The following is a 26,134-nucleotide window of genomic DNA, read 5'->3' as shown; positions in this document are numbered from 1 at the left end:
AGCCTCGAACTCACCCACTCTTAAAAAGGTACGGCCAAATGAAGGTCCGTAGAGATGAGAAATGGTGCGGTCAACACTAAAAGGGGAAACATTACAGAGCATCTCCCACTCAATATATTACATGGCGCAGAAGACCAAACATCGCTAATGTGCTGTGCATCTTGGGTAAAGACATTTTTTGGGGACTTACAGAATTGCGAAGGCAGCTCTGGAATATAATACAAAGTTGAACAAGATAAGTATATAACTTTATTCTGTGTAAGATGAAAGCACATAGATGACATGCTGCACATCGAGCAGTACGAGAAGAAAAAAAAAACAAAACAAAACTTCCAGTATAAATTTATTGTAAATTGTCCAATGAGTAACCGATGAAAGTTAACACTTTGTAAAGATTCTTCTTCCTTTATCCAAAGTGCCGAGGATGGAGGCTCCACAATCCAGTACTAAAACCCTAATCATGGTCGCTGTCACTGCTACTACTACTGCTGCTGCTGGGGCCGCTGCTCTGGGTCAGGTCTTGTAAGCTTATCCTAGAAGAAACAATACAAATCTTTCAAATAAGGCGGATGTGTCAGATCACGCCGTCGGCTTTATCCGATCAGCGTGACAGGTGACCATCACAACACAAGCCATTTAGCCAAGGAGCAGTCGGTCCCTGCGCACTCATGTGTTGTACTCCATATTGCAGCTTCCAACCTCTCCCCATCAAAGAAAGAATTTGGCCTGACGTCCTGCACACCAGTATTTAGATCATGGACAGGCGGTCTCCTTACGAGCCCAGCTTTAGCGATAGGTGTTACTGCTTACCTCTGTTCTTCGGTCAGGGTGAAGTCATCTAGCACTCGCTGAGCGATCTGCGCTGTGTCCGGCAAACTGAAGCTGAGCGCCAGCTGCACCAGATCTACAGCCACAGCTCTGTTCCCTGCAGTTTTGGCGCCATCTAAAAGCTCAGTGATAACATTGGACCTGAAAAATGAAAGAAGAATATCCCCTTACTCACACTTGCCATGATGTTTAGTAGAACTTTTGTGAATCGATTTGTCCGTCCGATTCCATCTTCCACCGGCCAGGAAATGGAGTACCGGCAGCATCCTCGGCTCTTTTTCTGATGATATGCCATGCTGCGACGTCATCAGCTCAGAGTGAGGTTGTGCCAGGCCGGCTATCCAAAAGAAGAGCCGCTGACGCAGCCAGGTAAGGGCAGTACTCAGACTCACAGAAGTCACAACATTTAGATTGGGAGATGACACGGGCTCCTACAGGACTGATCAGAATCCTCAGATGATCGGACATGCTGAAGTGCTTCTGGGATATGAGGAGCACTTTAGGTCAGGAAAAGTTTTTATTCTCACTACAGGTCATAAAAGCAGCGCTCATCTGCAGGCACCGAAAAGCAGAATTCCCTATTAGGCATTGAGAATAACTAAACTTGAACTCACCGGGGAACGAGACGCTTGGTTTGGAATGACTTGAGAATTTTCCTGTTTAAGAAAAAAGAAAAAAATATATATATTGTAAACCATTAAAGTAATATAACTGTAAAAAAAAAAATAGTAAAAATGTCTGAAGTGATAAGGAAATATTTTAGCTAACCACTTGCAGCTCGACGAATCCTTCGAGTGTATAAAATACACAGGATTCAGTTCCATTTGCCAATTCGAGTGTCCGTCACGCGAAGCAAGTGTGCAATTCACACGCCTGCCATCAAGTGACGACTGCTCCATATTACTGCAGCACTTGCCAAAACTTTCTTTGAATCTGGACAATTTAAGTGAGAATTCATCGTTCTTATGGGAGCGTTCACAACTCTTCCTACTTCTGAGCTTGAGTTCTCCCAAGAATGTTAAAAGAAGAGAAAAAAAAAAAAAAAAAAAAAAAAGGCCCCTCGTCACATAATTCAAACACATATCAAGACAGGGTGCAGTCTGAAGAATCAGCTCCCAAGGCCCGTGTCTCAACTGACAAAGGAGCGGTGTCATAAGCACACATCTCTGTGACAAGAGAATAAATCTTATTCTCGCTCACTTAGCATGAAGGATTTTTTTTTTCCTCCAGTTTCAGTCCTCCGGTGAGTAATCAGCTGAGATTTATTTCTTCTCCTGTCACAGCCCCTCTCCGGCAGCTCACACGTATGTGTGCTTACAAACAGCTCCTGTGTCAGTTGAGATACAGGTCTCAGGGAGCTGTATTTCTGCAGTCCATCATATCACATGACACGGTCTGCCGCTTGAATTACGTGATGGAGGCATTTTATTCTATTCTTGGAGAACACTTTTAAAAAAACAAAAAAAAACTTTGTGCTTGTAATTGTCTTGTATTTTGCACTTGCAAGTTAATGTCTGTTGCATGCTGCCCATGTAACCAGCAGCATGTATTAGTCGTCAGGTTCACTTTAAAGCTGCGCCTTGGCTGCTGTAATCACAGGACAGTCTCAGCTCAAAAGTTCCTTTTAAAAATTAAACAATTCTGACACTTTTCAGGCAATCTCTACTGCATGAGAGCAGAATAAGGCTAGGGTCACATTGCGTTATGTGACCGCGTTTAACGGACTACGTTACACCGCGGCATAACGCGGTGTTAACGTAGTCCGTTAACGCCGCCATAGCCTGTAATGATGAACGCGTCGCTAGCGCCCGCCCACATTGGGCGTGCGCTAGCGATGTGCCGTCATTTGAGTGACGGACCTCGGACGCTGCTTGCAGCGTCCGCGGCGCGCCCGAGGTCCGTTCCTCGCTAGTGCAGATCGGGGATCTGCGCTAGCGGGGACGCCGAACGCGGACCCTAGAGAAGCATTGCATTAGCGCAATTCGCTAGCGCTATGCGCTTAACGGATTGCCCTAACGCAATGTGAACCTAGCCTAATGGAATGGGTGGCGAGTGTAATGAGAGCAGAATAATGGGATGGGCGGCTAGCCGACTTGTGGTAAAAGCTACTGAGGTCAAGTTCTATTTCCACCATCTCTTACATGGTGTCGGCTGTCGGTAAATTAAGGGGGGAAAAAAAGTGGATGCAGCACACACAGCCGAGCTTTGAAGGGAAAGGCTTCATAAACAATGAGGATGTAAGTGCACTAATAAGCAGGAGGCCTAGGAGGAAAATAAGGAAAATTAAATTGGGGAAATAAAGGCAGACTGGGAGCGGACAGTGCGAGATCTCACCAAGCTTCATCCAGTCTCCCGGCCCTCGTCAGCAGTATGGCCACATTCCCCAGCACAGACGCGGATACCTTCATTGGATGCTTGGAATGCTCATTAGAATCGTACATGGACTTTATAGATGTCGCAGTGTCCGCAAAGGTGGCTTGGAGCTGTGGAGGGAAAAGACAAAGAAAGAACTGAGTGCACCATATAGCCGAACTATTGCTGCAGCTCTCGGTGATAACCGAATGCTAGAAGCTGCATTTGTTATATGTACATAGGACAAATAAAGCACAGCATCGTCACCGTCCTGCCTTCCCAGAAGACACAGCGTCACCATCCTGCATTCTCAGTGTACACAGCGTCACCGTCTCTCCATCCCAAGATATGAAGCGTCCCCGTATCACCTTTCCAGGGAACACAGCATCACAGTCATGTCTTCCCAGGGCCTCAGCATCAGTCATGCTTTCCCAGGATTCGCATAGTCACTATCGTGCCTTCCCAGGGTACACATCATTACCGTCCTGCCTTCCCAGAGTACTCATCACTGTCCTGGGTACCGAATGTCACCGTCCTGCCTTGTCAGTGTATATAGTGTTACGTCCCGCCATACAATTTAACTGTTGGTGAAACCATCTTGGCCGACTATCCCATACACAGTAGCGCTCCTGTGCCCTTTGTGAGAGCCTCTGTCAGTAATCTTAAAAAGGAAAAGGAATGGCAGCTTGAAATCGGATATACTGGAATCCTATTCCCCCCGACATCTATTGGAGACTCCCATGCACGATATTGTCGATATTATGTTCCGCAAATCTTAGCCTAATGTGTATGGAGCTTTTACCATCCTGCATTATCTAGGCTTCCAGCCGTACATACAGGGGTCATTTAAAGCCCCACCTCTCTTATAATCATGAGCTGGCTCTGCTCATTCTGTCTCAGTCTTTACAGCAAAGCTGACAAGTGAGCTGCAGAGCTCAGGCCATGTGCGATCAGATATATACCTCTGCATTCCGCTTCCCGCTCGCCATCAAATTCAAGATCTCCTCAAGCAAATGCTCCTTGTTGCTATGACCAATTTGTTTGATATCTAAAAAGGGAAAGTAGCAATAATATCAGTTGTAAAGTAGAACTACACACGGCAAACAGCACCTGACGGTATACACTACAACCACTCGATGGACGCTTACTGAGGCGAGCAGGAGGAGGCAGGTCTATGGGTTGATCCAAAAACGCACAGGAGAGGCAAAACCTTGGCAGGAGCTGGAGACGCTTCTCCACAAGTTGGCACCGAACTACTGAGATCACTTACCTCTCCAGAGATCGGGGATGAGCTCCAGTCGATTCTCCATCTCCAGCACCTGAAGGAGGTTCTGGAAACCTTTAGAGGTTGGATAATAACGCTACAAAAGAAAAGAAAAACGGATGAAAAACCGCATTACAATCCAGGATGACCAACATCACAAGATAAATCACATGAGGTAGACATCCAGGGAACGTACTGATGGGACGAGCGCTCGGTACCACTTCAACACCACGTCGGCATTTTCCATCATGCACACTATTTGGAAGAACCGGCCACTGCGAAGAGGGAGTAAAATAAGTAAGTCCACAACGTACGTTTCTCTATTAGAGATTTTTTTTTGCAAACTAGGACTAAAAAGATGGATCTAAATACTGGGCATGGAGCAAACCCTGGTTGGCTGTGACAATTTACCAAGCCTTTCCTGAGCAGAAAGCTTTGCAGGACCCCAGGTCTAGTGGCTGCTGGACAGGCGCCCGGTGCTCTGGCGCCTCCTCCCATAAGCCCAGCATAATGCCATCGCTGCGACTTGCATATGATGTCATGCTGGGCCTTTTAATATGAGGAGAGAGTGGTCTGGCGGCCATTAGATCAAGTTTTTAAATCCAAAGTTTAGAATTGAGCAGAAATCAACAGGTTGGTCCCCAAATACTCACTAGTAGGCAAACTCCTGGAAAGGCTTTCCTAACAGTCTCCAATTATCCCCAGTATTCAGCAGCTTGTGGAGGTCATAAGCCAAGTCCAAATCCTTAGCTTCCAGACACTGCAAGCAAGGGAACGGAAATACAGCAAGTGAAAAGTCGGAATAGGTTCACCCCTAGAAACGGCTGCACTTGTACCGCAGTCATTCAGCAACTTTACTTCCAGTGAAACCCAGAACTGGCGCCAGTGTATAAGGATTTGTCCACTACATGTCGGCCTGCAACGCCCCTCATCTGTCCAGCTGCTGCAATCCTGCTCATCGCTGATCATGTATCCCCACATGCAGACTATTTTCTGCTTAGCCCATTTGACAACGCAACAGTATTTTTTTTTTCTTTGCACTTTTGTTTTTTTTTGGTTTGTTTTATTTAGTTTTTTTTGCAGAACTGATTGTAGTTTTGAAGAACACTCATTTTATTTCATAATGCACTGAAAATGGGAATAGTGAGGTTAAACACACACACAAAAAAAAAACCTACAACAAAAGGATCATGTACGCCTGAAACATGTTGCCTCGGATCGCAGCGGATATTTATTTTCTGCCTTTTTAATTTTTGTGCTGTTGTGTTTTCTCCTCCTCATTGGGGGACACAGCCCGTGGGTGTTATGCTGCTGCTGCCACTAGGAGGCTGACACTAAGTGATACAAAGAAAGTTCTCTCCTCCCCTGCAGTATACACCCTCCTGCTGGCTCCCAGCTCCTCCCCTGCAGTATACACCCTCCTGCTGGCTCCCAGCTCCTCCCCTGCAGTATACACCCTCCTGCTGGCTCCCAGCTCCTCCCCTGCAGTGTACACCCTCCTGCTGGCTCCCAGCTCCTCCCCTGCAGTGTACACCCTCCTGCTGGCTCCCAGCTCCTCCCCTGCAGCGTACACCCTCCTGCTGGCTCCCAGCTCCTCCCCTGCAGTATACACCCTCCTGCTGGCTCCCAGCTCCTCCCCTGCAGTATACACCCTCCTGCTGGCTCCCAGCTCCTCCCCTGCAGTATACACCCTCCTGCTGGCTCCCAGCTCCTCCCCTGCAGTGTACACCCTCCTGCTGGCTCCCAGCTCCTCCCCTGCAGTATACACCCTCCTGCTGGCTCCCAGCTCCTCCCCTGCAGTATACACCCTCCTGCTGGCTCCCAGCTCCTCCCCTGCAGTATACACCCTCCTGCTGGCTCCCAGCTCCTCCCCTGCAGTATACACCCTCCTGCTGGCTCCCAGCTCCTCCCCTGCAGTATACACCCTCCTGCTGGCTCCCAGCTCCTCCCCTGCAGTGTACACCCTCCTGCTGGCTCCCAGCTCCTCCCCTGCAGTATACACCCTCCTGCTGGCTCCCAGCTCCTCCCCTGCAGTGTACACCCTCCTGCTGGCTCTCAGCTCCTCCCCTGCAGTATACACCCTCCTGCTGGCTCTCAGCTCCTCCCCTGCAGTATACACCCTCCTGGCTCCCAGCTCCTCCCCTGCAGTATACACCCTCCTGCTCGCTCTCAGCTAACCAGTTCTTGCTTAGTGTCCATAGGAGGCACACGGACGGATCTGCTATTCAGACCAGAAAAACTCTTTATTATTTTATTTTTACCTTTTACCTGCAGCAGAACAGTAGAGAGCGCGCGCTTTTGCCGGCGCTGAAATCCAGTCATCACGGCGGCTCCATGCCGGGACGCGCACCGATGGTGAGTGGATCCAGTCAGCGGTGGGATATTCACATGCTGACAGGCAGCCTCAGCTTCCCTGTGGCCCACCTCCCTGAGGTAACGCTCCGGCCAGCTACAAAAATTTAGCCCCCCGGCTTCGGCCGATTTGTAGGCTGCATCCCGGAAGCCACGCCTGCACTATGGCACGCTAAGGCGGCTTTGCTCACCGTTTCTGGCACTTCTCACCTAGCACGGGAGCGATCGCTTCCCTCGGCAACGCCCCGCTATTCTACCCCTGGTACTGCTCCCACCGGCTGCAGAAATTTAGGCCCCGGCTTGGGCCTATTCATGAAAGTCACTAGGCTCCGCCCACACCACGTATGAAGCTCCGCCCCCCAAATTGCCGCCTCTCACTCTCTGCGAGACTTAACCACCTCTGCAACTCCGGTGGCCATCTTGGTCCACCCTGCCGGCACACACGCAAGGGCTATGGTTTTGTATTAAAGGGGCACAACGACTCTGCATCGAGGTAAGGAAGTACTGCTCTCTTCCCCTGCATCTTCCCCCTGTGCTTAAAGACACATGTGAAGTATCTCCTGCCTGGTCTTAAAGGCACATGACCAGTATTCCCTAGTCTTAAAGGTACAGGACCAGTATGCCTGGTCTAAAGGCACAGAACCAGTATCCCCTGGTCTTAAAGGCTCATAACCAATATTCCCTTGTCTAAAAGGCATATGACCAGTCCGAAGCCGGTCACCCTAAACAAGCTCAGGAGCCCCCCCTCCGCCGCCGATCCCAACTTATCCCAGAGTACCTAGTTCCCTGAGTGGGCTTCGTCACTGCCGCAACACGTTTTCTCTGACCAAAAGATTGAATCCCTCATTGAACCCTCTGTGGCTCGGAGTGCTTGCAGGACCAATATAGATGGTCCCTCTCCTTCATACGAGCCGTCGGCTAGCAGGGGCCGCAAGTATTCTAGAAATGTACACGCGCCTAGAAAACGGAACTTTCATTTCCTGATCCCTCACCAATGATTTCCTGAGAACACGTCTCTGAATCGGATCGGATATTGCCTTGGCTCTGGACTCCAGAACTTCAGAAAAGGATGGATTTGCCTATTGATATCAACCAATCTCTGTAGATTGCGTGATCTAGAGTAGAACTGAAGTCCTCATCAGTGTCCCTCATAAGGAGACTAAACTCCCAGCAGAGCATTTGCCATTCACCCGGACAGGGAGCGTCCGGATAAGCGATCCACTGGATAGAAACCTCAGCAAGCATGGTATCCTTTTTCAGTCAATATGAAAACACGTGGGGTGTCCCCTCCAAGTATACCCACCTAAGACGTGAGATGCCATGCCTGGCCTGATTCTTAGGGGTGACGGTTCCTTTTAAAGGGCACCGATCTCCCCACAGCATCAATAGACGAGCACATGAAGTGTCGCCTCCAGGTATCCTCTTCTGCAGCCAGGCCTAACACCGGACAACCAGCCCTGTCCACCCGGGGACCTTAACTCTGTGGATGTACAGAGGCTCCCTTTTGGAGTCCGAACACCCCCCTCTGCATCTCCACTATTTAGCAGAGGATGCAAGAAGGCAGATGATACCTCTCCACTTCCCTGTTAAGAGGATGGTGGATCGAGGGTTCATCAATTTAACTCCACACCATCAAAAGAGCGGCGATAGCAAGAGATGGCTATTCCTGACCTGCTGGATGCAGCCGCACATTCTGCCACTTGGCAGATTAACCAGGTAGAATCTTCTGTGCTATACCTACCAGTATCCTTGCCCGATGGGTCATCAATTAAAAATACAACGGACTATCAGATAGGAAATCTGGTTTGTTCCGTCTTGTGACCCCCGTTTCAGTGCTCTACCCTTCCTTAGCCGCCGCATGTGTGGCTAGAGCAATGGTCTCCTAGTCAGAGACCTTAACTATGTTGATTTCCAACAGTAACCTTCTCCCGAAGACGGTACAGCTGGTCAATCAAATTTCTTGAGCAAGGAGACTAGTTGCTTCACGCCTCTCGGATGCATCTACTTGCGTGGCGCGGTCAGCAGCAAATGCCATTACACTCAGAAGGACATTATAGCTCAGAGAATGGAAGCGTACTCTGCGTTCAAAAGACCTCTGACATCACTCCCTTACCAGAGTGATCGGTTATTCGGTGAGAAGTTGGGAGTGTTCCCACACAGGAACAGAGGATCTCATGTTTCCTATAGACCCAATCAGCAGTGGATCAGTTGTCCAGGATGGTCTAGATCTAAGGGATTTTGGTTCCAAAAAGGGGACCTAAAAGTAAGACCGACCCTGAACCTCAAACTTCTACCAAGCTTGACAAGGTCCCCCTTCTTCGGATGGAGTTCCCCCGCTCAGCCATTACTTCAAAGGAAAATAGGGCTTTTTGTGTACTCACTGTAAAATCCTTTTCTCCGACCCATTCATTGGGGGACACCGCTCCCAGCCTTTTATTAGCTTGTGATTGTTTTATAATTTGACATGCTATACTCTCATATATAATGTGAAATGTTATACGCTCATATGTTGTTATTGAGCAGTTGCTACTGCTTTTGCACCGAACTGGTTAGGCTACTTTTACACATCCGTCGGTACGGGGCCGTCGCACACCGTCGGCCCGACGGATGTTGTGCAAAATTTAACACAACGTGGGCAGCGGATGCAATTTTACAACGCATCTACTGCCCATTGTGATATGCGAGGAGGAGGGGGCGGAGTTTCGCCTGCGCATGCGCGGTTGAAAATGGCAGACACGTAGCACAAAAAAATGTTACACTGAACGTTTTTTTGTGCGTTGTGTCCGCCAAAACACGACGGATCCGTCGCACGACGGATGCGACGTGTGCCCATGGGTCGCGATCCGTCGCTAATACAATTCTATGGGCAAAAAACGCATCCTGCAAGCACATTTGCAGGATCCGTTTTTTGCCCTTAACGACGGAGGCAAAAAGACTGAAGTGTGAAAGTAGCCTTCACTGAGAGCCAGCAGAAGAGTGTATACTGCAGGGGAGGAGCTAACTTTTTTTGTATAACTTTGTGTCAGCCTCCTAGTGGCAGCAGCATACACCCATGGTCTGTGTCCCTCAATGAATGGCTCTGAGAAAAGATTTTATGGTGAGTACACAAAAATCCCTAGCTAAACTGAATATCCTACTTCCTGTCGGTGGGGTGTACACTGCAGAGGAGGAGCTAACTTTTTTATTTTCATATTGTAAGCCTCATAGTGGCAGCAGCACACACCCATGGTTTCCTGTGTCTCCAATGAAGCGATAGAGAAAATGCCTATTTAATCATTTTTTGTACCTTTTAATGCAAAAATAAATGTTAATGCAATAATAAAACTAGCATTGTTCAGTACGAGCTGAATGCCACTTAATGAATTAGGCGCCAAAAGCCAAAAAAAAATTTGTGCAATTTTGTGTTGCCTCCTGCACCATTGCATACCATTATCAGAGAGTGACAGCAGCATAAAAATGGTTAACAGCAGCAATCTGCATATGCGATAATGTGTTATAACCAGAACAGCTCCAAAGTTTAACATGGAACTGATAAATAGTCAGTCTCTTCTAGCAACACTCCTGTAGACCACATCCAGTCGGAGAAGACTCCTGGGATTACTCACCACTCTCATCGCTTCACTGAAAAAGAGCACTGAAAAAAAACAAACAAAAAAAAAAAAAAACATGAATGATCAGAAGAATAAATTATTTTCAAGACTAACATAACACATAACGTCATACTTTGTAGAAGCATCGGTCAGAAAGATGCTAGTGAAAAATAAAAACTGATGTAATCATAGGCCTTTATTAGCTGGAGAGTTCCCGCTACAGACAGATGGTCTAATAAGTAACCGCATCTCAGTGCCCTCCTGCTGCCGCCAAGATCTCACACTGCTCAGTACAAGCTGCCGCTGTCAGGCAGGGTGGTTGGGTGGAGACCGATTACACTTGGACTCATGAAATGCTCCTTTCTCATCTGTGCGCAATTATACGACACAGTGAACATGGGGTATTGCAGTATAAAGCTTGGTGTCGATGTTGTCCAGCTACCTTGCTGTTAGCCGGCACCATATTCCAGCCAGATCTGTCGGTTGGTCCTATCAAAAAAACCCTATGCAATTGTCTTAGTCCTATGCAGCCTGTCAGTGTACCCATGAATGTCACCAGACACCTTTTTGGCTGAGGAGACCATCTTTTCCTCACCGAATTGCCCAAATCTTTCCCTTACATCTGGATTTTAATTTGGTACTTCCAAAAGGAACAGAACTATCCAGACAGACATTTCTCCAAACCAGAACGTTTGGATGTCATGTACATCTTTCTAGAGTATGCACTGGAAAGATGGGTCTTCTTCCTTGCCTGTTATGGATTCACGTTTCACGGCCAAAGAGATCAGAAAAATCAAATAGTTTGCCAATTCTTCCTTTGAGGCGGCTGGTCTGGATCATTTTTTTCCCCACTTGCTGGGCTTGTGAAGTCACTACCAGCTGGACCAAAGAGCAATGAGATGGCATTTTATCTGGCACGTCAACTGAAGATTGGGCTGACCTCACTCAACAGATCTACGAAGCAGGCAGGTATATCTGCAAGGTCACCATCCATGCTTAGAGGCTCCTCGTTCCCCTTGGCCATGTGCTGCATCCTATGGCACAAATGCAAGTTTGCAGACAAAGCAAAAAGTCTGATGGTGCTCACCTTCATCGATTCCTGCTTTTTTTGGCTAAGGACTGGACAAAATCATCTGGGAAGTGACAAGTGGAAAGATGATCCACCTTCCTCAAAACAAACACCAGTTCTGGCCCTCAGAGGAGATTCAGATGTGGTTGCTTGTTCAGCCCACATCAAAAAGAGGCCATCATACAAGTCATGCCCCTCCTGGCGACCCCACCAACAGTCCTCTAACTCTTCCTCAGCCAAGTCCACCTCAGCATGAAAGATGGCAACCACCTGATCAGGTCACGCTGTGGGCACGTCTTCTGTTCAATGATGTCTGACTCTCACACATGCAAGATTCCTGGATATACGAGGTGGTTTCTACAGGCTATACAAGAGAATTCTCCCGTGCTGCAGGACTTTTTCACCTCCAGTGAAAATGCTTCATCCCGCAGCTCTAAACCCTGTCAGAGTATGGGGTGATCGTTCCAACTGAGGAACTGTTGCCAAAATTTGTATTCAAATCTTTTGTGATCCTCAAAACACGACGTCTCCCTACGCCTGGACCTCTCGAGGCTCAACCGTTGTGTGAGGATGAAACATTTCAGGACAGGAATCGAATGGATGGAACAGGAAAAATGTATGTCATCCAAAAACAAACGATGCATATCTTCACTGCCAAACCAATCCCATCAATGTTTCCTTCACTGTCAGTACCAATATATGGCCCTCCCTTTTGGTCTGGCATCTGCTCCTCAACCTTTCAAGAAGGTCTTGGTCTCTGTGGTGGCCATTCTTCACTCCTGGGGTGTTTCAGCCATTCCAAATCTGGTAGAAATCATGATAAAAGGCACCGTTCACAGCAGACAACCCGCAGGGCCTTCTAATTGCTAGGACCGGAAACCCTGAACCGTTTTGGTTGGATAATTAACTATCTCTCTCCGCCTCATGGAGTCTCTCCTTTTTGGGCATGCAATTCGCTACCACACAGGCTTCCTCTGGAAGAATTTAACAACCTGCATCAGCAACGGGCATCTTTTCAGGGACACAGACCGATCTCAAAATAGACATTGCATGCGAGCTTTAGGCCTCCAGGTTTCATCCATAGAAGTTATTCCTAATTCTCCTGGATGGACTGGATTCAGGCCAGAGTTTAAGATCTATTAAAAGGATTGCGAGCTTTAGGCCTCCAGGTTTCATCGGTTATTCCTAATTCTACTGGATGGATTGGATTCAGGCCGGAGTTTAAGATCTATTAAAGGATGGTCATTCTTCCCTCTTGGAGAGTTGTCATGATGGATGCCAGACTATGTGTTGAAGTTTTCAAGAACAAACAGTCCAAGGAATTTGGTCCCTTTCACGTGCTGTAACTACGCCATCCTACTCTGCCTGAGACACAGGCAGAGGACCAGACAGACAATGCTACAGCAGTTTCCTACCCGAATCACCAGGGCAGAACCAGGAGCCCAGCAGCTAACATCCTATGATGGGCCAAGACAGCCCTCTTGGCTGTTCAAATCCCAAGAGTGGACAATAGGATGACCACCTTACTCAGTTAAAAAAAATATGACCCAAAAAAGTGGAACTGACACTCCGAAGAGTTTGTCAAACTCAGCTCCTGGGGGCCCGTGAGCCTTCTGCTAACACGAGTGGTCAATGGAATCCCACTTTATCATCCAACTTTACCCTGGGTCCTCAATTTGCTCTGAGGTACTACAGTCATTCGCCTCTGTGCCCCCTACAGAATCGCCTTCTGCTTCCACTCTTCCAAAATTGGGTTTCTAGTCGCCATTACGTCCATTAGGCGAGTTTAAGAATTGGCAGCCTTGACCCCCAAATTACCTTTCACAGTTTTCCATCAGGACAAAGTGGAAGTACTTTGGTCAGTTCCTTCTTTCTTGCCAAAAGTGTTTTCGGCATTACATTTTGTTGGGGACACTGTAGAGCCTTCATTTTGCCTTTCCTTAGACAGATTTCCCTTTCATACTGGCGGCATCAAAGCCCATCACAGTCACTGGATCTGATCAACCATTGATGAAGCCTGCCACTCCAAGCGCAAGGTGCCACCCCTCAATTCTACACGACCAGTGGAGAGAGCCGTGGTCGTTTCTTCACAAGGCCTCCACCCTTCAGGGGTGTGTGTGTGTGTGTGTGTGTGTGTGTGTGTGTGTGTGTGTGTGTGTGTGTGTGTGTGTGTGTGTGTGTGTGTGTGTGTATATTCCACTTAGTGATCCCTTTACACCGTCACCAAATTTTACAAGGTGCGCAAGATTACATCTGCTGCTTTAGACAGGAGAATTGTTCAGATGACGGCTCGATAGACATACCACCTTCTCCATTTTGGACTACAACATACCGTCATCGGGATCCTCAGCTGTGAAGCTCTTTCCTTGTGCCTGCTCCAGAATGGAGGCCAGCAGCTGGGACTGGCTGAAAGAATCCCCTGCAAAGACGGGAAATCATAGAAATTAAGGAGAACATCAAGAAAATGTGCAGAAGAAAGGTACAGATAGATAGGAGGGTGGAAACGCATCACAGACTGTGCAATGCAAGAATTATTAAATCACTCAAGATAAGTAATTCATAAACCCCAGCATCGACTATTCTGGTACTCACCAGGTCTGTAATGCACCCCTAATAAATGGCAGTATGTTGCAAGACTTGGATCTGGGGGTAAAAAAAAAACAAACAAAAAAAAAAACAACAATTCTGTTGTGCAAACAAAGAGAATATAAAGTACAACTAAGTGATATAAAAATACTAAAGCCCAAGTAAAGAAATAAAAAAGGTGACTTTATAGACCCAGTTGTCATTCGGAGTCACTTTCTTGAGTCCCACACCAATTCCCAAGAAGTAAAAGGCCAAATTCTGATGTCTGTATATCACGGTCCGGCCACAGGTCTCTCCTGACACAGAGGCCGTCAGGCTCAGGTCAGGAGAGCCGCAGCTGGTCCGTGCGTCGTGGTCTGTACTGAAACCCTGATATACAGGAGTCTTAACCTTTAGGGTGAGCAAAGTGGTGAAAGGACTCAAGTGAACGTTTATGGGTCCAAACAGTCACCTGCTCGGGGCTTCGATAAACCTTTTTTTGGTGCTTAAGTGATTGACGAAGTCTCAGGATGCAGATTCCGACATTCACATAACTAAGACTAAAAGATATAAAAAAATATTTGGCGTATCCCCTAAAGAGTTTAGGAGCAGATTTTATACACATTTCATGCTGCACTCAAAAGTAAATAGCAAAAAGAAATCCGCAGCATAAACTGACGAATGCACAGCGCAGCGCAATTTGCGCAGCGTGCGAATTACATGTAATTCAGTCTCTTCCCAATGCCCACACTGGAAGACGCAGCAGCATGATGTAGGGGCAGAGTCCCCGATTCCAGCGATGTGCCATTTACTGGGCTGCTAGCTGCAGTTTTGATAAAATCTCTGCTTTCTCTGATGTAGATGTAGCGGTGCTCTGACTATGGAGCTCTGTATAACCCCACCCAAATTCCTGATTGGTAGTTCAATATCTACGGCTGCCAAGCAGTGGTGGGGGCGGAGTTACACAGACTAGCTGGGTCTGCTTGGCACAGGACACCTAGTCCTGGAGTGATAATCTCCTGCTGATAAAACACTGTTGAGTACTAAGTAAGTGACATCTCTGGAATCAGGCTTGCTGCCCCTACACTATGCTGCTCTCAGATTAAATAGCAAAAGCCTGAGGACAGAATCCCTCTAAACAGAATCATATTGAAGTCGGAAGCGTGATCCACGCTCAGTTTGCGACTAGTATAAAAAGGGAACAGTACGGCACTTCACCACCACATTGCTCTGAACAAGCCGTCCATATTGTCCTACCTATACGAAGTGCTTTCATCTCCATTAGGGTCTGCATCGCCATGCCTTTCACCGCCGGGCCGATCTTACGTAAGCTTTTCATGACGGAGTTGAAGGTTAGTAAGTTTGGCGTAACCTTTTGCTGCACCATGTGGTTTAGCAGCTCCTGGAAAATAACACATAATGAGCATTAATTCTGCCACAGGTAGCAGCGACCATGGGCCCTGGCCAGCTTATACGGATCCCCTCCTTCACACACACTGATGGCAATGACAACCATGCATGACTATAATGACACTGGGGGTGAAAATGTAATTTTCCACCTGGTGCCCCTCATTAGCAGAAGGGGGCGACTGCACATGGTGCCTTTCCAGCACCGTGAACCAACGTTGGTGGAGCTATGGCTTAGTAGAATATTGCCCCCCAACAAAGCCCGTAAAAAGGCGAATGTGAGGCGCAGTACAAGGGCTGTATGGCCGCGCAGTCCTTACCACAATCAGTGCAGACTTTTCGTTGATTTCTGGTTTTGTCTCTGGAGCCGCTAATATCAGCGCATTGAATGTGCAGACGTCTCCTGTAGAGAATACAAGGACGACAAGAGGTTTCTAAAGGAGTAAAATGGTTTTTCATTCTATAGCGCCCAATTCACAATAGATATCGGTCTGCCAAACGGCGGTTCTGCCGGCAGCTGTTGCCCGACTCTTACAACACAGGAGCGCCTGACCTGACGAGTGCGCTCTACGAGAGACGCAGCTGGACATCTTCGCTGTCTTATCTCCATCAGTGGCAGACGGTCGCCCGTGCAACCTGCTGCTCCATTCAACCAATCCTGGCCATGGTGCTGCTGCCAGAGGAGACCCGGGGAAGATCAGTGGACACGAGCGCCTCTTTCTGGCACTCAGTGGGGTCCCAATGGTGGGATCTACCCAGATCTGATAGTCATCAGTGTATAGGGTATACAGTGCTTCGATCGGAATAACCTTTTCATTTACATTTATAGCAGTGTGGAATCCATTTTATCATATATATTGACCCAATGCCAAAATATAGTTCTTGACATCAGCTGTCCATGTGAGCCTTGGGGAGTCTAACAACCCATTCTGCAAAATACAAAACACTCATATGACTGTATTAAAGGAAAAAAAAAAAAAAATGTAAAAAATTTAGGGGGAAAAATAAAAAATACTGAACGCGCAAAACAAGAAAACTAACAGGAATGATGGTGCAATTTCAGGCCTTTTATAATGTTCACGCTCCGTGAACTTACCGGTAAATCTGTTGTTCAGAAGGTCTGTGTAGGTGCCGAACGCCTGGGCGTATGCTCCGTGCTGAAATAACGCAAAATTAATCGGTAATCTTGGTATGGACAAATCTTATCAAAAGCGTCTGCTTGTGTCTGGTGCAATACCTTCACCATTCCTCGGATCATGGTGCGGTAGGAATGGTCGTTCCTTTCTGGCATCAGGTTGAAGATCCTCTCGGCATTGTTATTTGGTCTGGAATAAAATTAATTAAAAAAAAATAAAAAAAAGTCCTGTAAGGGTATGTGGAGGAAAAATGGTAGTAGGGGCAGTACAATGAATAGATTAGTGTACATCACTCCAGTCCAAGTGATAGCCAGCACTTATATCTTCTTAAAATAATTACTTTATTGATCCAGTAGTAGAAGAGGCACAACAATTAGAAAGACAAAAGAAATATCCCCAGGCAACATGTTTCAGACCTGCATGGTCCTTTCTCAGGCTCGTCAGTGGCCCGTGTAGGTCTGAAACATGTTGCCTGGGAGCGCAGCAGATATTTCTTTTGTCTTTTCAATTTTTGTGCCAATTTTTTAGTACCTTTTGTATTACTGGATCAATAAAGCAATTCTTTTAATGTGAGTGCCGGCTATTGTTTGGACTGTTGCCATCTCATGAGGAATAATAGCATTTTTTGGCCTCTACGTGACTAATATCCATCAGCTGGCACCCAGTCTTGTAAAGTTTCTTATATTTGCTTATACTAGTGTAAAACTTTGTTGAAACGACAGTAACCTCTCCGTTACCTCCATGTTTTCCTAGCAGGGAGATTTTTCTGAGGGACATTTTTCCTCTTGAAGTTTGCCTGAAGATACAAGAAGTCTATATTATCACCTTGAGCCGTCAGCGCACACAAACACTGAGGAATAAGGTAGACGTCACGACTGAGCGACGGTCGGCAGAGAAAGCAGTTATGCTCAATAGTAAGCCATTATAACAGAAAGCTGCGCCAGAACCTGCCACATCCAATTTGATGTTTGATGTCTTCCTGTTTTTAGGGTTGTAGTTCGTTTTTAGGGGGGGGGGGTTATGTTTACGGCACGCAGCGTGTTAGAACAATGACCCATTCGCACGATTCTCCAGGTCGTGATGATTACCAAACTTCTAGAATATAACTTAGAGGCAAAAAAAAAGCTAAAGTTTTCATATATTTTGATTGTTTTTTTAATTGCATTTTTTGGGGAATGGGCATTGACGTTAAAACGGTAATCTTTCCCTTTTGTTACGGCTTTCGCCTTATGGGTTTAATAATTTTGTATTTTCATAGATCGGACTTTTATGGGAGCAGCAATACCAAATTTGGTAGATTTTTGATTTTTTTTTTTTATAGTAGTGAGGTGACGTAAAAGGTAGGGATGGTGTGAACCGATTCACAGGACTCGTCAGTAACCTATGACCATAGGACGGCAGCCCTGAGGATCATAGAACGGCATCCATGGTTCTTCTTTTGACTACCTGGCCTGGCGTCACGTCATCCCTGCACGTGATGTAGTGCCAGGCCGGCTATTCAGAAGAAGAGCCAAGGATGCCGTCAGGTAAGAGATGGTCCTCAGGGCTGCCGTACAGTTGCCGGAGATGACCGATGGGTCCTGCAAATATATTTGCACTAACTCTAGTAATAAGTCAAGTCTTCCCATAATAAACATTGAAAGCTGGAGTGAACCGGCACTTATTAATGTGTCTGATGACAAGCTTGCCGACCGTCTTTAACCCCTTCGCGACCTCCGAAGTACTAGGATGGCGGAGGTCGCATCTCTTCCTTTGATGCGGGCTCCGGCAGTAAGCCCACATCAAAGCCGCGACATGTCAGCTGTTTTGAACAGCTGACATGTGAGCACAATAGCAGCGGGTGGAATCGTGATCCACCCGCCGCTATTAACTAGTTAAATGCTGCTGTCAAACGCTGACAGAGGCATTTAACAAGTGCTTCCAGCCATCAGGCCGTAAATGAGCGCATCGATGATCCCCATCACGTGATCGGTGGTCATCGGTGAATTGGCATAACAACCAGAGGTCTCCTGCAGACCTCTATGGTTGTTGATGCCAGATTGCTGTGAGGGCCACCCTGTGGTCGGCGCTCATAGCAATGCAGTTATTCTGCTACATAGGAGCAATCTGAGCTTTGCCTCTATGTAGCAGAGCCGATCCAGTTGTGCCAGCTTCTAGCATCCCATGGAGACTATTGAAGCATGGCAAGAGTAAAAAAAAAAAAAAAAAAAAGTGATTAAAAATATAAAAAAAAAAAAAAAAAAGGGATTTTTGTGTACTCACCGTAAAATCCTTTTCTCCGAGCCACTCATTGGGGGACACAGGACCATGGGTGTTATGCTGCTGTCACTAGGAGGCTGACACTAAGTTGAGACAAAAAAAGGCTCCTCCCCTGCAGTATACACCCTCATGCTGGCTTCCAGAGACCCAGTTCAGTGCAAAAGCAGTAGGAGATTAATAACAATATATTACATAACATTAGAGTATAACATGTCAGGGAAAGTCAAGAACCAAAAAGGTAACGAGCCAAAAGGCTAATAGGGTGGGTGCTGTGTCCCCCAATGAGTGGCTCGGAGAAAAGGATTTTACGGTGAGTACACAAAAATCCCTATTTCTCCTTCGCCACATTGGGGGACACAGGACCATGGGATGTCCCAAAGCAGTCCCTGGGTGGGGAACAATACAACCAAATAACTCTGTGTACCATCTGACTATAAATGCACAACGGCCGCCTGCAGAATACGTCTGCCAAGGGCCGCATCTGCGGAAGATTGAGTGTGCTTTGTGAAAGTATGCAGGCTAGACCATGTTGCGGCCTTGCAAACCTGCTCCGCCGTTGCCTGGTGCCGAATGGCCCAGGAAGCACCCATTGACCGAGTAGAGTGTGCCCTAACCCCCGCCGGGATAGGTCTGCCCCTGACCCGATAAGATTCTTGGATAGCCGATCGGATCCATCTGGCTATCGTGGCCTTAGACGCAGCTGAACCCTTTCTGTGACCCTCAGGGAGGACAAAGAGGGAGTCCGATTTGCGGAAGGGAGCAGTCCTAGAGACATACCTCCTAAGGGCCCGTACCATGTCCAAGGTGTGAAGGGCCTTTTCAACCCTATGTCTCGGCTGTGGGCAGAAGGAGGGAAGAATTATATCTTCATTTAGGTGGAAGGATGAAACCACCTTAGGGAGAAAAGCTAGAGATGGGCGTAGGACTACTTTGTCTTGGTGGAAGGAAAGGAAAGGCGCCCGGCAGGATAGTGCGGCCAACTCCGAGATGCGCCTGATAGATATTACTGCCACAAGGAAGGCAACCTTCCAGGAGAGGATGGTGTTGTGAATTGGATTTTTTTGGCTCCCTATTGTGGTCACTAGCGACATGACACTTTGAGTTTCTTTCCTCTGCTTGGTACCCACCTGGCTCGTTAGTCCAGGGGTGTTGCTATTTAAGCTTCCTGGAATTTCAGTCTGGTGCCTGGCATCGTTGTAATCAGTTCCTTTCTGTTTGCTCCTGTCTGCTGGTCCTGGTTCTTGCAAAATAAGCTAAGTCCTGCTTCCTTATTTTTTGGTTATTTGCATTGCTCTTATTTTTTGTCCAGCTTATACTAAATGTGATTCCTGATTTTGCTGGAAGCTCTAGGGGGCTGATATTCTCCCCCCGGGCCGTTAGACGGTTCGGGGGTTCTTGAATATCCAGCGTGGAAATTTTGATAGGGTTTTTGCTGACCGTATAAGTCATCTTCCTATATTCTGCTATTAGTCAGTGGGCCTCTCTTTGCTAAAAACCTAGTTCATTCTTACGTTTGTCTTTTCTTCTTACCTCACCGTTATTATTTGTTGGGGGCTTGTATCCAACTTTTGGGGTATTTTCTCTGGAGGCAAGAAAGGTCTTTCTTTTCCCTTCTAGGGTTAGTTAGTTCTCCGGCTGGCGCGAGACGTCTAGAACCAACGTAGGTACGTTCCCCGGCTGCTGCTATTTGTGGTGCTAGGATCAGGTATACGGTCAGCCTAGTTACCACTGCCCTATGAGCTGGTTTTTGTGTTTGCAGACTTGGTTATTACTTCTGAGACCCTCTGCCATTGGGGTCATAACAGACGGTCAGCGAGACATCCTGCAGAGGTTCAAATGGAGATTCCTGAAGGACGCTCAGGAACAAATTGAGATCCCAGGTCTCTAACGGCATTCTGTAGGGGGGTACCACGTGGGAGACCCCTTGAATAAAGATCCTGACTTGCAAGTTAGCAGCAATCTTACGCTGGAACAACACCGATAACGCTGAGATCTGACCCTTGAGGGAACTGAGCGCCAGGCCGGAATCCAAGCCGGACTGGAGAAGGGAATGGAGAAAACGAGAGGAGGGCGACTGCGGAGCCTGCACCATGAGAAGAAGGCTTTCCAGGTGATAGATGCGAGCGGAAATCATGGTGGCGATGACCTGCTGGGAGAAACCTGCTTGAGTTAGGATCCAGGTTTCAAGAGCCAAGCCGTTAAACGTAGGGCCCCTGAGCTCTGGTGGTAGATCGGTCCTTGACAAAGCAGATCTGGGCGGTCTGGTAACCTCCAGGGGACGTCGGATACGCACGACGTGGCCAATCCGGGGCAATAAGAATCACCGGAACCCCCTCCATCTTGATCTTTCGGATCACTTGCGGCAACAAAGGAAGTGGAGGGAACACGTACGGGAATTGGAACCGGTGCCATGGGGATATCAGTGCATCCACCCCGAGAACGTGCTATGAAGTTGGGGACCTTGGCGTTCATGCTGGACGCCATTAGGTCCATGTCCGGGGTTCCCCAGCGAAGGCAGATTTGTTGGAAAACCTCTGGATGGAGTTCCCACTCCCCCAGGGCGAGACCCTGATGGCTGAGAAAGTCCGCCGCCCAGTTCTCGACGCCTGGAATGTGCACTGCAGAAATGGTGGAGTGGTTGGTCTTGGCCCAACGGGGAATGTGGGAGACCTCCTGCATCGCCGCCCTGCTGCGGGTACCCCCCTGATGGTTTATGTACGCCACCGCTGTGACGTTCTCCGATTGAATTCGGATTCGGTGACCCGCGAGCAGGAAGTGAAAGCGTCTCAGTTCAAATCTGATAGCTCGGATCTCCAGAATGTTTATGGGAAGTTTCGACTCACGAATCGTCCAACGCCCCTGGGCAGTGTAGTGGCGAAACACCGCTCCCCAACCGAGGAGACTGGCGTCGGTAGTCACCACCAGCCAATGGATCGGGAGAAAAGACCTCCCCTGGTTGAGAGATGATTCCTAAGTCCACCATTTGAGCGCCTGCCTGACCCACGGGGGCAGAAGACATGGCCGGTCGAGGGTTAAGGGACTCCTGTCCCAATTGTCTAGCAGGGCCTGTTGGAGGGGACGGAGATGCAGTTGAGCGAAGGGGACCGCTTCCATTGCGGCCACCATCTTCCCCAGGATCTTCATGGCAAACCGAATGGACTGTGGACAAGGCCGACAGAGTGTCTGGGCTACCTGCTGAAGCGCTTGGGCCTTAGGCCGAGGAAGTAAAACCAGCCCCTTGGACGTGTCCAGATCATGCCTAGGAAAGAGATCCGTCAAGCTGGAACAGGGGAGGACTTGTCCAAGTTGATTAACCAGCCCAGGCGCGAAAGGGAATCCAACGTAATGCGGACGCTCGCTTCGCAGGCATGATAAGACGGAGCTTTGATCATAAGGTCGTCTAAGTATGGCAACACAACGACACCCCGGGAGTGTAGAATGGCCATGACAGCCGCCATGACCTTTTTGAATACCCTGGGCGCAGTGGCAAGACCGAAGGGTAAGGCCGTGAATTGAAAATGGTCCTCTAGGATGGCGAAACGGAGGAACCTTTGATGTGGCGGGAAGATTGGGATATGAAGATAAGCATGATGTCTATTGATGCTAGGAACTTGCCTCTCTCCATCGAGGAGATGACCGACCAGAGGGATTCCATCCTGATGTGCCGTACTTTTACGTACTTGTTTAGGAGCTTCAGGTCCAAAATGGGGCGCACCGTCCCGTCCTTTTTTGGCACGACAAAGAGGTTTGAGTAAAAACCTCTGAATCTCTCGTGTTCCGGAACGATGACCCCGTTTTGGCAGAGGGATTCGATGGCGCAGTGAAGAGCGCGAGACTGAGGTCCCGAACCTGGGAGACGAGAGGGAAAAAATCGTGCTGGAGGGGAGGCGGAGAATTCTATTTTGTAACCAGAAGACACCAGGTCTCTGACCCATTCGTCGTGAATGACGGAAAGCCAGACGTGTCGAAAAAGATGACACGAATGACGAAGAAGCGAAACGTGCGTTGGGGCGGCGGGGACGCCACACTATAGAGACATCTTTTTCATGTAAGTGCTGCTCATTATTGTTTATGTGTTTTGCATTGCCATCAGTGACTTTGACTGGGCGGTATGCCCCTACACTGGATAGTTGATGTGCATGTAAATTGCAAGTGTGATTCACTATATTATTCAGGCATTACCATGATTGAATAACCGGTATAATACACCGGCAGCGGCTGTCTCTGCTTTCTAACGTAGCTACCTTGTATATGTTTGTGCGATTTTAATAGATTTAATAAAATTTTGATATACTGGCACTATATACTGTTTTTCTCTTTAGTGGTTGATATTACATGCAGTTTTTTGTGCCGTGAGAGTTGTTATGGGTTTAGTGGTTTAGTGTCGAAAAAGAAGCAGGCGTCCGCCTACCTGGGTGGTGTCGATTGGAATGCCCCCCGATTCATTGTGAAGGAAATCTGGAAGGCCTGGAACCTCTGGTTCTGGGTTGTCTAGGTTTTCCTCGCCAGGACTGATTCGGTCTGTAAGAAGGCCGAGAGTCTCTGTCTGTGCGTGTAGATCGTTCTGATCTGGACGATGCTGTGGAGTTGGACCAGAAAGGGCTACTGCGAAAGGGGCGAAAACGAAAACGTTGTTGGCGCTGAAAGGCAGCTTTAGGCCTGTGTTGAGGGAGGAACTTGCTTTTCCCTCCTGTAGCATCGGAAATAAGCTGGTCCAATTTTTCTCCAAACAGACGTCTGCTCTGAAAGGGAAATCAGAGACTTTTTTGAAGAGGAATCCACACGCCACTCTCTAAGGCAAATAGCTCTCCTGATGGTGATGGCGTTTGAAGCCGCGGTTGCCGCACAGTCCGCTGCGTCTAATGATGCGTACATCACATAATCTGCAGCCATAGCAATTTGTTTGGCGAGGTCCGCCGCCTCAGACGGAAAACCCTGGTCCTGAATGGATTTTGCAAGGGCATCTGCAAAGAAAACCATTGCTTTGGCAACCCATGCTGCAGCGAAGGAGGGAGATAGGGAGGAACCTGAGGCTTCATACACTGAGCGCGCCAGAGAATCTAACTGGCGTTCTGTGGGATTTTTGATTGAAGCCCCGTCAGGTACTGATAAAAGCGTTTTGGTAGCCAAACGCGATACCGGAGGATCTACCAGCGGTGGTTCCGTCCAATCTTTGACCAGATCTGCGGAAAAGGGATACTTTGATTCCAGGGCCTTTTTACCCGTAAAGCGTTTATCCGGTCACTCCCTGTGCCGCCGAACTATCTCTAGGAAGTCTGGATGGGAGGCGAACACCTTATGGGATCGCTTGGTTCTCATAAAGGAAACTGCGTGATCCGGAGCGGAATTAGGGTCATCATTAACCTTTAGCGCATGATTGACAGCCTCAATGAGGGAGTCAACAGTTGATCGGAACTCCGGAGAATCCGGGTCCAGGGACACCTCAGACTCATACTCAGAGTCGTGATCGCTTCTAGCCCCTGGAGAGGGTGAGCGAGAAGTGGAGCTACCCGAGGCTGAATGGCGTGGTGAATGCTCAGGAGAGGTAGTGCGGATCCGTTTTTTGGATGTCCGTACCTCTTTCAGGTGAGAGCGGCCTCTGCTGGCCGATGATTCCCCTGTTAAGAAGGGATCTCTTAACCCAGGAAAACGAACGCCCCACTCCCCAGAGGGTTCATGAAGGGATTCAATCCCTTTGGCTAGCGAAGCCATTGATTGTGACAGACGCGGCCCACTCAGGGGGGCTAGGAGCACTGGGGTCGGTAGCGGCGGAGGGCTCCTGGGCACATTGGGCATCACAGGCAGGGCAGAGAGGGGAGCTTTGAGGGTGTTGGGAGAGGAGCCTGGCAGGTGGTACACGCCGAAAAATAGGTGGTATGTACCTTAGTGGCCTTTTTAACCCTTGACTGTGACATATTGTACCCCAATGAGGAAAAGAGGGCTGCTAGTGGAAGCTGAGGGGTAACGCTGCAGGGAAGCACTTAGTGCCGTCTCCTTACCAGGTCCTGTGCCCCGCAATCGAATAGGTGGCGCTGAGTGGGAAAAACCTCCGGAGCTTTGGAAAAGAAGCCGGCCGGCGCTGCTGTGGAAGAGGAAGATGGCTGCCGAGAGTCTGTGGGTAGTCTCGCAGGGAGCGAGAAGCCCCAGAAGCGTGGGCGGAGCCACAGGAATGATGCGTGAAGTGGGTGGAGCCTACCGGGATGCGGCCTAGACTAGGCCGAAGCTGGGGACTAAATTTCTGGCTTCGTCCGGCGCGCACCCGCGGACCGCAGGGAAAGGAGTCGCGGTGCTCTGGGGGGAATCCTGCCGCTATGGAGCCCTCCAAATATCTTGTGACCGTCGGACAAAAACCGACCCCTGGTGCACTTAGCCCAAAATGAAGGTGCCCGGGGTAAATGGGACGGTGCAGGGTTGGGGGAGCCTCCATCCACGATCCCCATAGAAAAGGGGGGTGGAGAGAAACCGTCCGCCTCCTTCCATCATCCGCTCGTTTTCAGTGGTGATGCAGTGGGGGCTGCACGAACGCCACGGTGGAAGAGTGCCTCTAAACAGCCGAGGGTGAGACCTGGTGGGCAGGGCAGATGTCCGGCAATAAAAGGCCTGGCTGCAGAAGAGGATACTGGAAGTGACACACCAGTGCTCGTCTGTAAAGCAGGGGGGAGATCGGTGCCCTTGAAGGGGCCCATCGCCCAAAAGGTCAGCTCAGGCAGTGGCATCTCACGTCGCAGGAGAGGATACGGAGAGGTAAAACTCCCGTGCTCGCCTGTTGTTGGTTCGGGGAGATCGGAACCTGAAAGAATGCGTCGCCCCCTTCGTCCAGGTATAAATCCAGTGTGCCTCCTACGGACACTAAGCTTGAACTGGGTCTCTGGAAGCCAGCATGAGGGTGTATACTGCAGGGGAGGAGCTAACGTTTTTCATCTCAACTTAGTGTCAGCCTCCTAGTGACAGCAGCATAACACCCATGGTCCTGTGTCCCCCAATGTGGCGAAGAAGAAATATATATAAAAGTTAAAAATCACCCCCCTTTCGCCCCATTCAAAATAAAAAAAAAAACACTACCAAAAAAAAAAAAAAAAACCTTCACATACTGTATTTGGTATTGCCGCGTTCAGAATCGCCCGATCTATCAATAAAAAATAAAAAAATCAAACCGCCAGAATTAAATTTTTTTGGTTGCAGCAACGTTGCATTAAAATGCAATAACGGGTGATCAAAAGAAGGTATCTGCACCAAAATAGTATCATTAAAATCGCCAGCTTGGCACGCAAAAAATAAGCTCTCACCAACCCAAGATCCCGAAAAATGGAGA

General features: G+C 48.4%; 1 protein-coding gene across 1 annotated transcript in view; it reads right to left on the bottom strand.

The window, feature by feature from the left end:
- Window positions 1-231: 231 nt before the first annotated feature.
- The window catches only part of PTCD3 (pentatricopeptide repeat domain 3), a 42,057-nt gene continuing 16,154 nt past the window's right edge, over window positions 232-26,134 (bottom strand). The window contains exons 9-24 of the mRNA XM_077280232.1: window positions 17,301-17,359; window positions 16,665-16,752; window positions 16,524-16,584; window positions 15,748-15,830; window positions 15,278-15,422; window positions 14,048-14,098; window positions 13,788-13,874; window positions 10,402-10,430; window positions 5,098-5,204; window positions 4,641-4,719; window positions 4,451-4,541; window positions 4,143-4,228; window positions 3,163-3,311; window positions 1,443-1,484; window positions 811-969; window positions 232-533 (exon numbers count right to left, since the gene is read on the bottom strand). Coding sequence (XP_077136347.1) covers window positions 455-533; window positions 811-969; window positions 1,443-1,484; window positions 3,163-3,311; window positions 4,143-4,228; window positions 4,451-4,541; window positions 4,641-4,719; window positions 5,098-5,204; window positions 10,402-10,430; window positions 13,788-13,874; window positions 14,048-14,098; window positions 15,278-15,422; window positions 15,748-15,830; window positions 16,524-16,584; window positions 16,665-16,752; window positions 17,301-17,359 — 1,395 coding nt within the window. The 3' untranslated portion in view covers window positions 232-454. The remainder of the gene's footprint in view (window positions 534-810; window positions 970-1,442; window positions 1,485-3,162; window positions 3,312-4,142; window positions 4,229-4,450; window positions 4,542-4,640; window positions 4,720-5,097; window positions 5,205-10,401; window positions 10,431-13,787; window positions 13,875-14,047; window positions 14,099-15,277; window positions 15,423-15,747; window positions 15,831-16,523; window positions 16,585-16,664; window positions 16,753-17,300; window positions 17,360-26,134) is intronic.

This window comes from Ranitomeya variabilis, chromosome 1, assembly GCF_051348905.1.
Source record: "Ranitomeya variabilis isolate aRanVar5 chromosome 1, aRanVar5.hap1, whole genome shotgun sequence".
NCBI classification, from domain to species: Eukaryota; Metazoa; Chordata; class Amphibia; order Anura; family Dendrobatidae; genus Ranitomeya; species Ranitomeya variabilis.
This window is presented reverse-complemented; position numbering and strand designations above follow the sequence as displayed.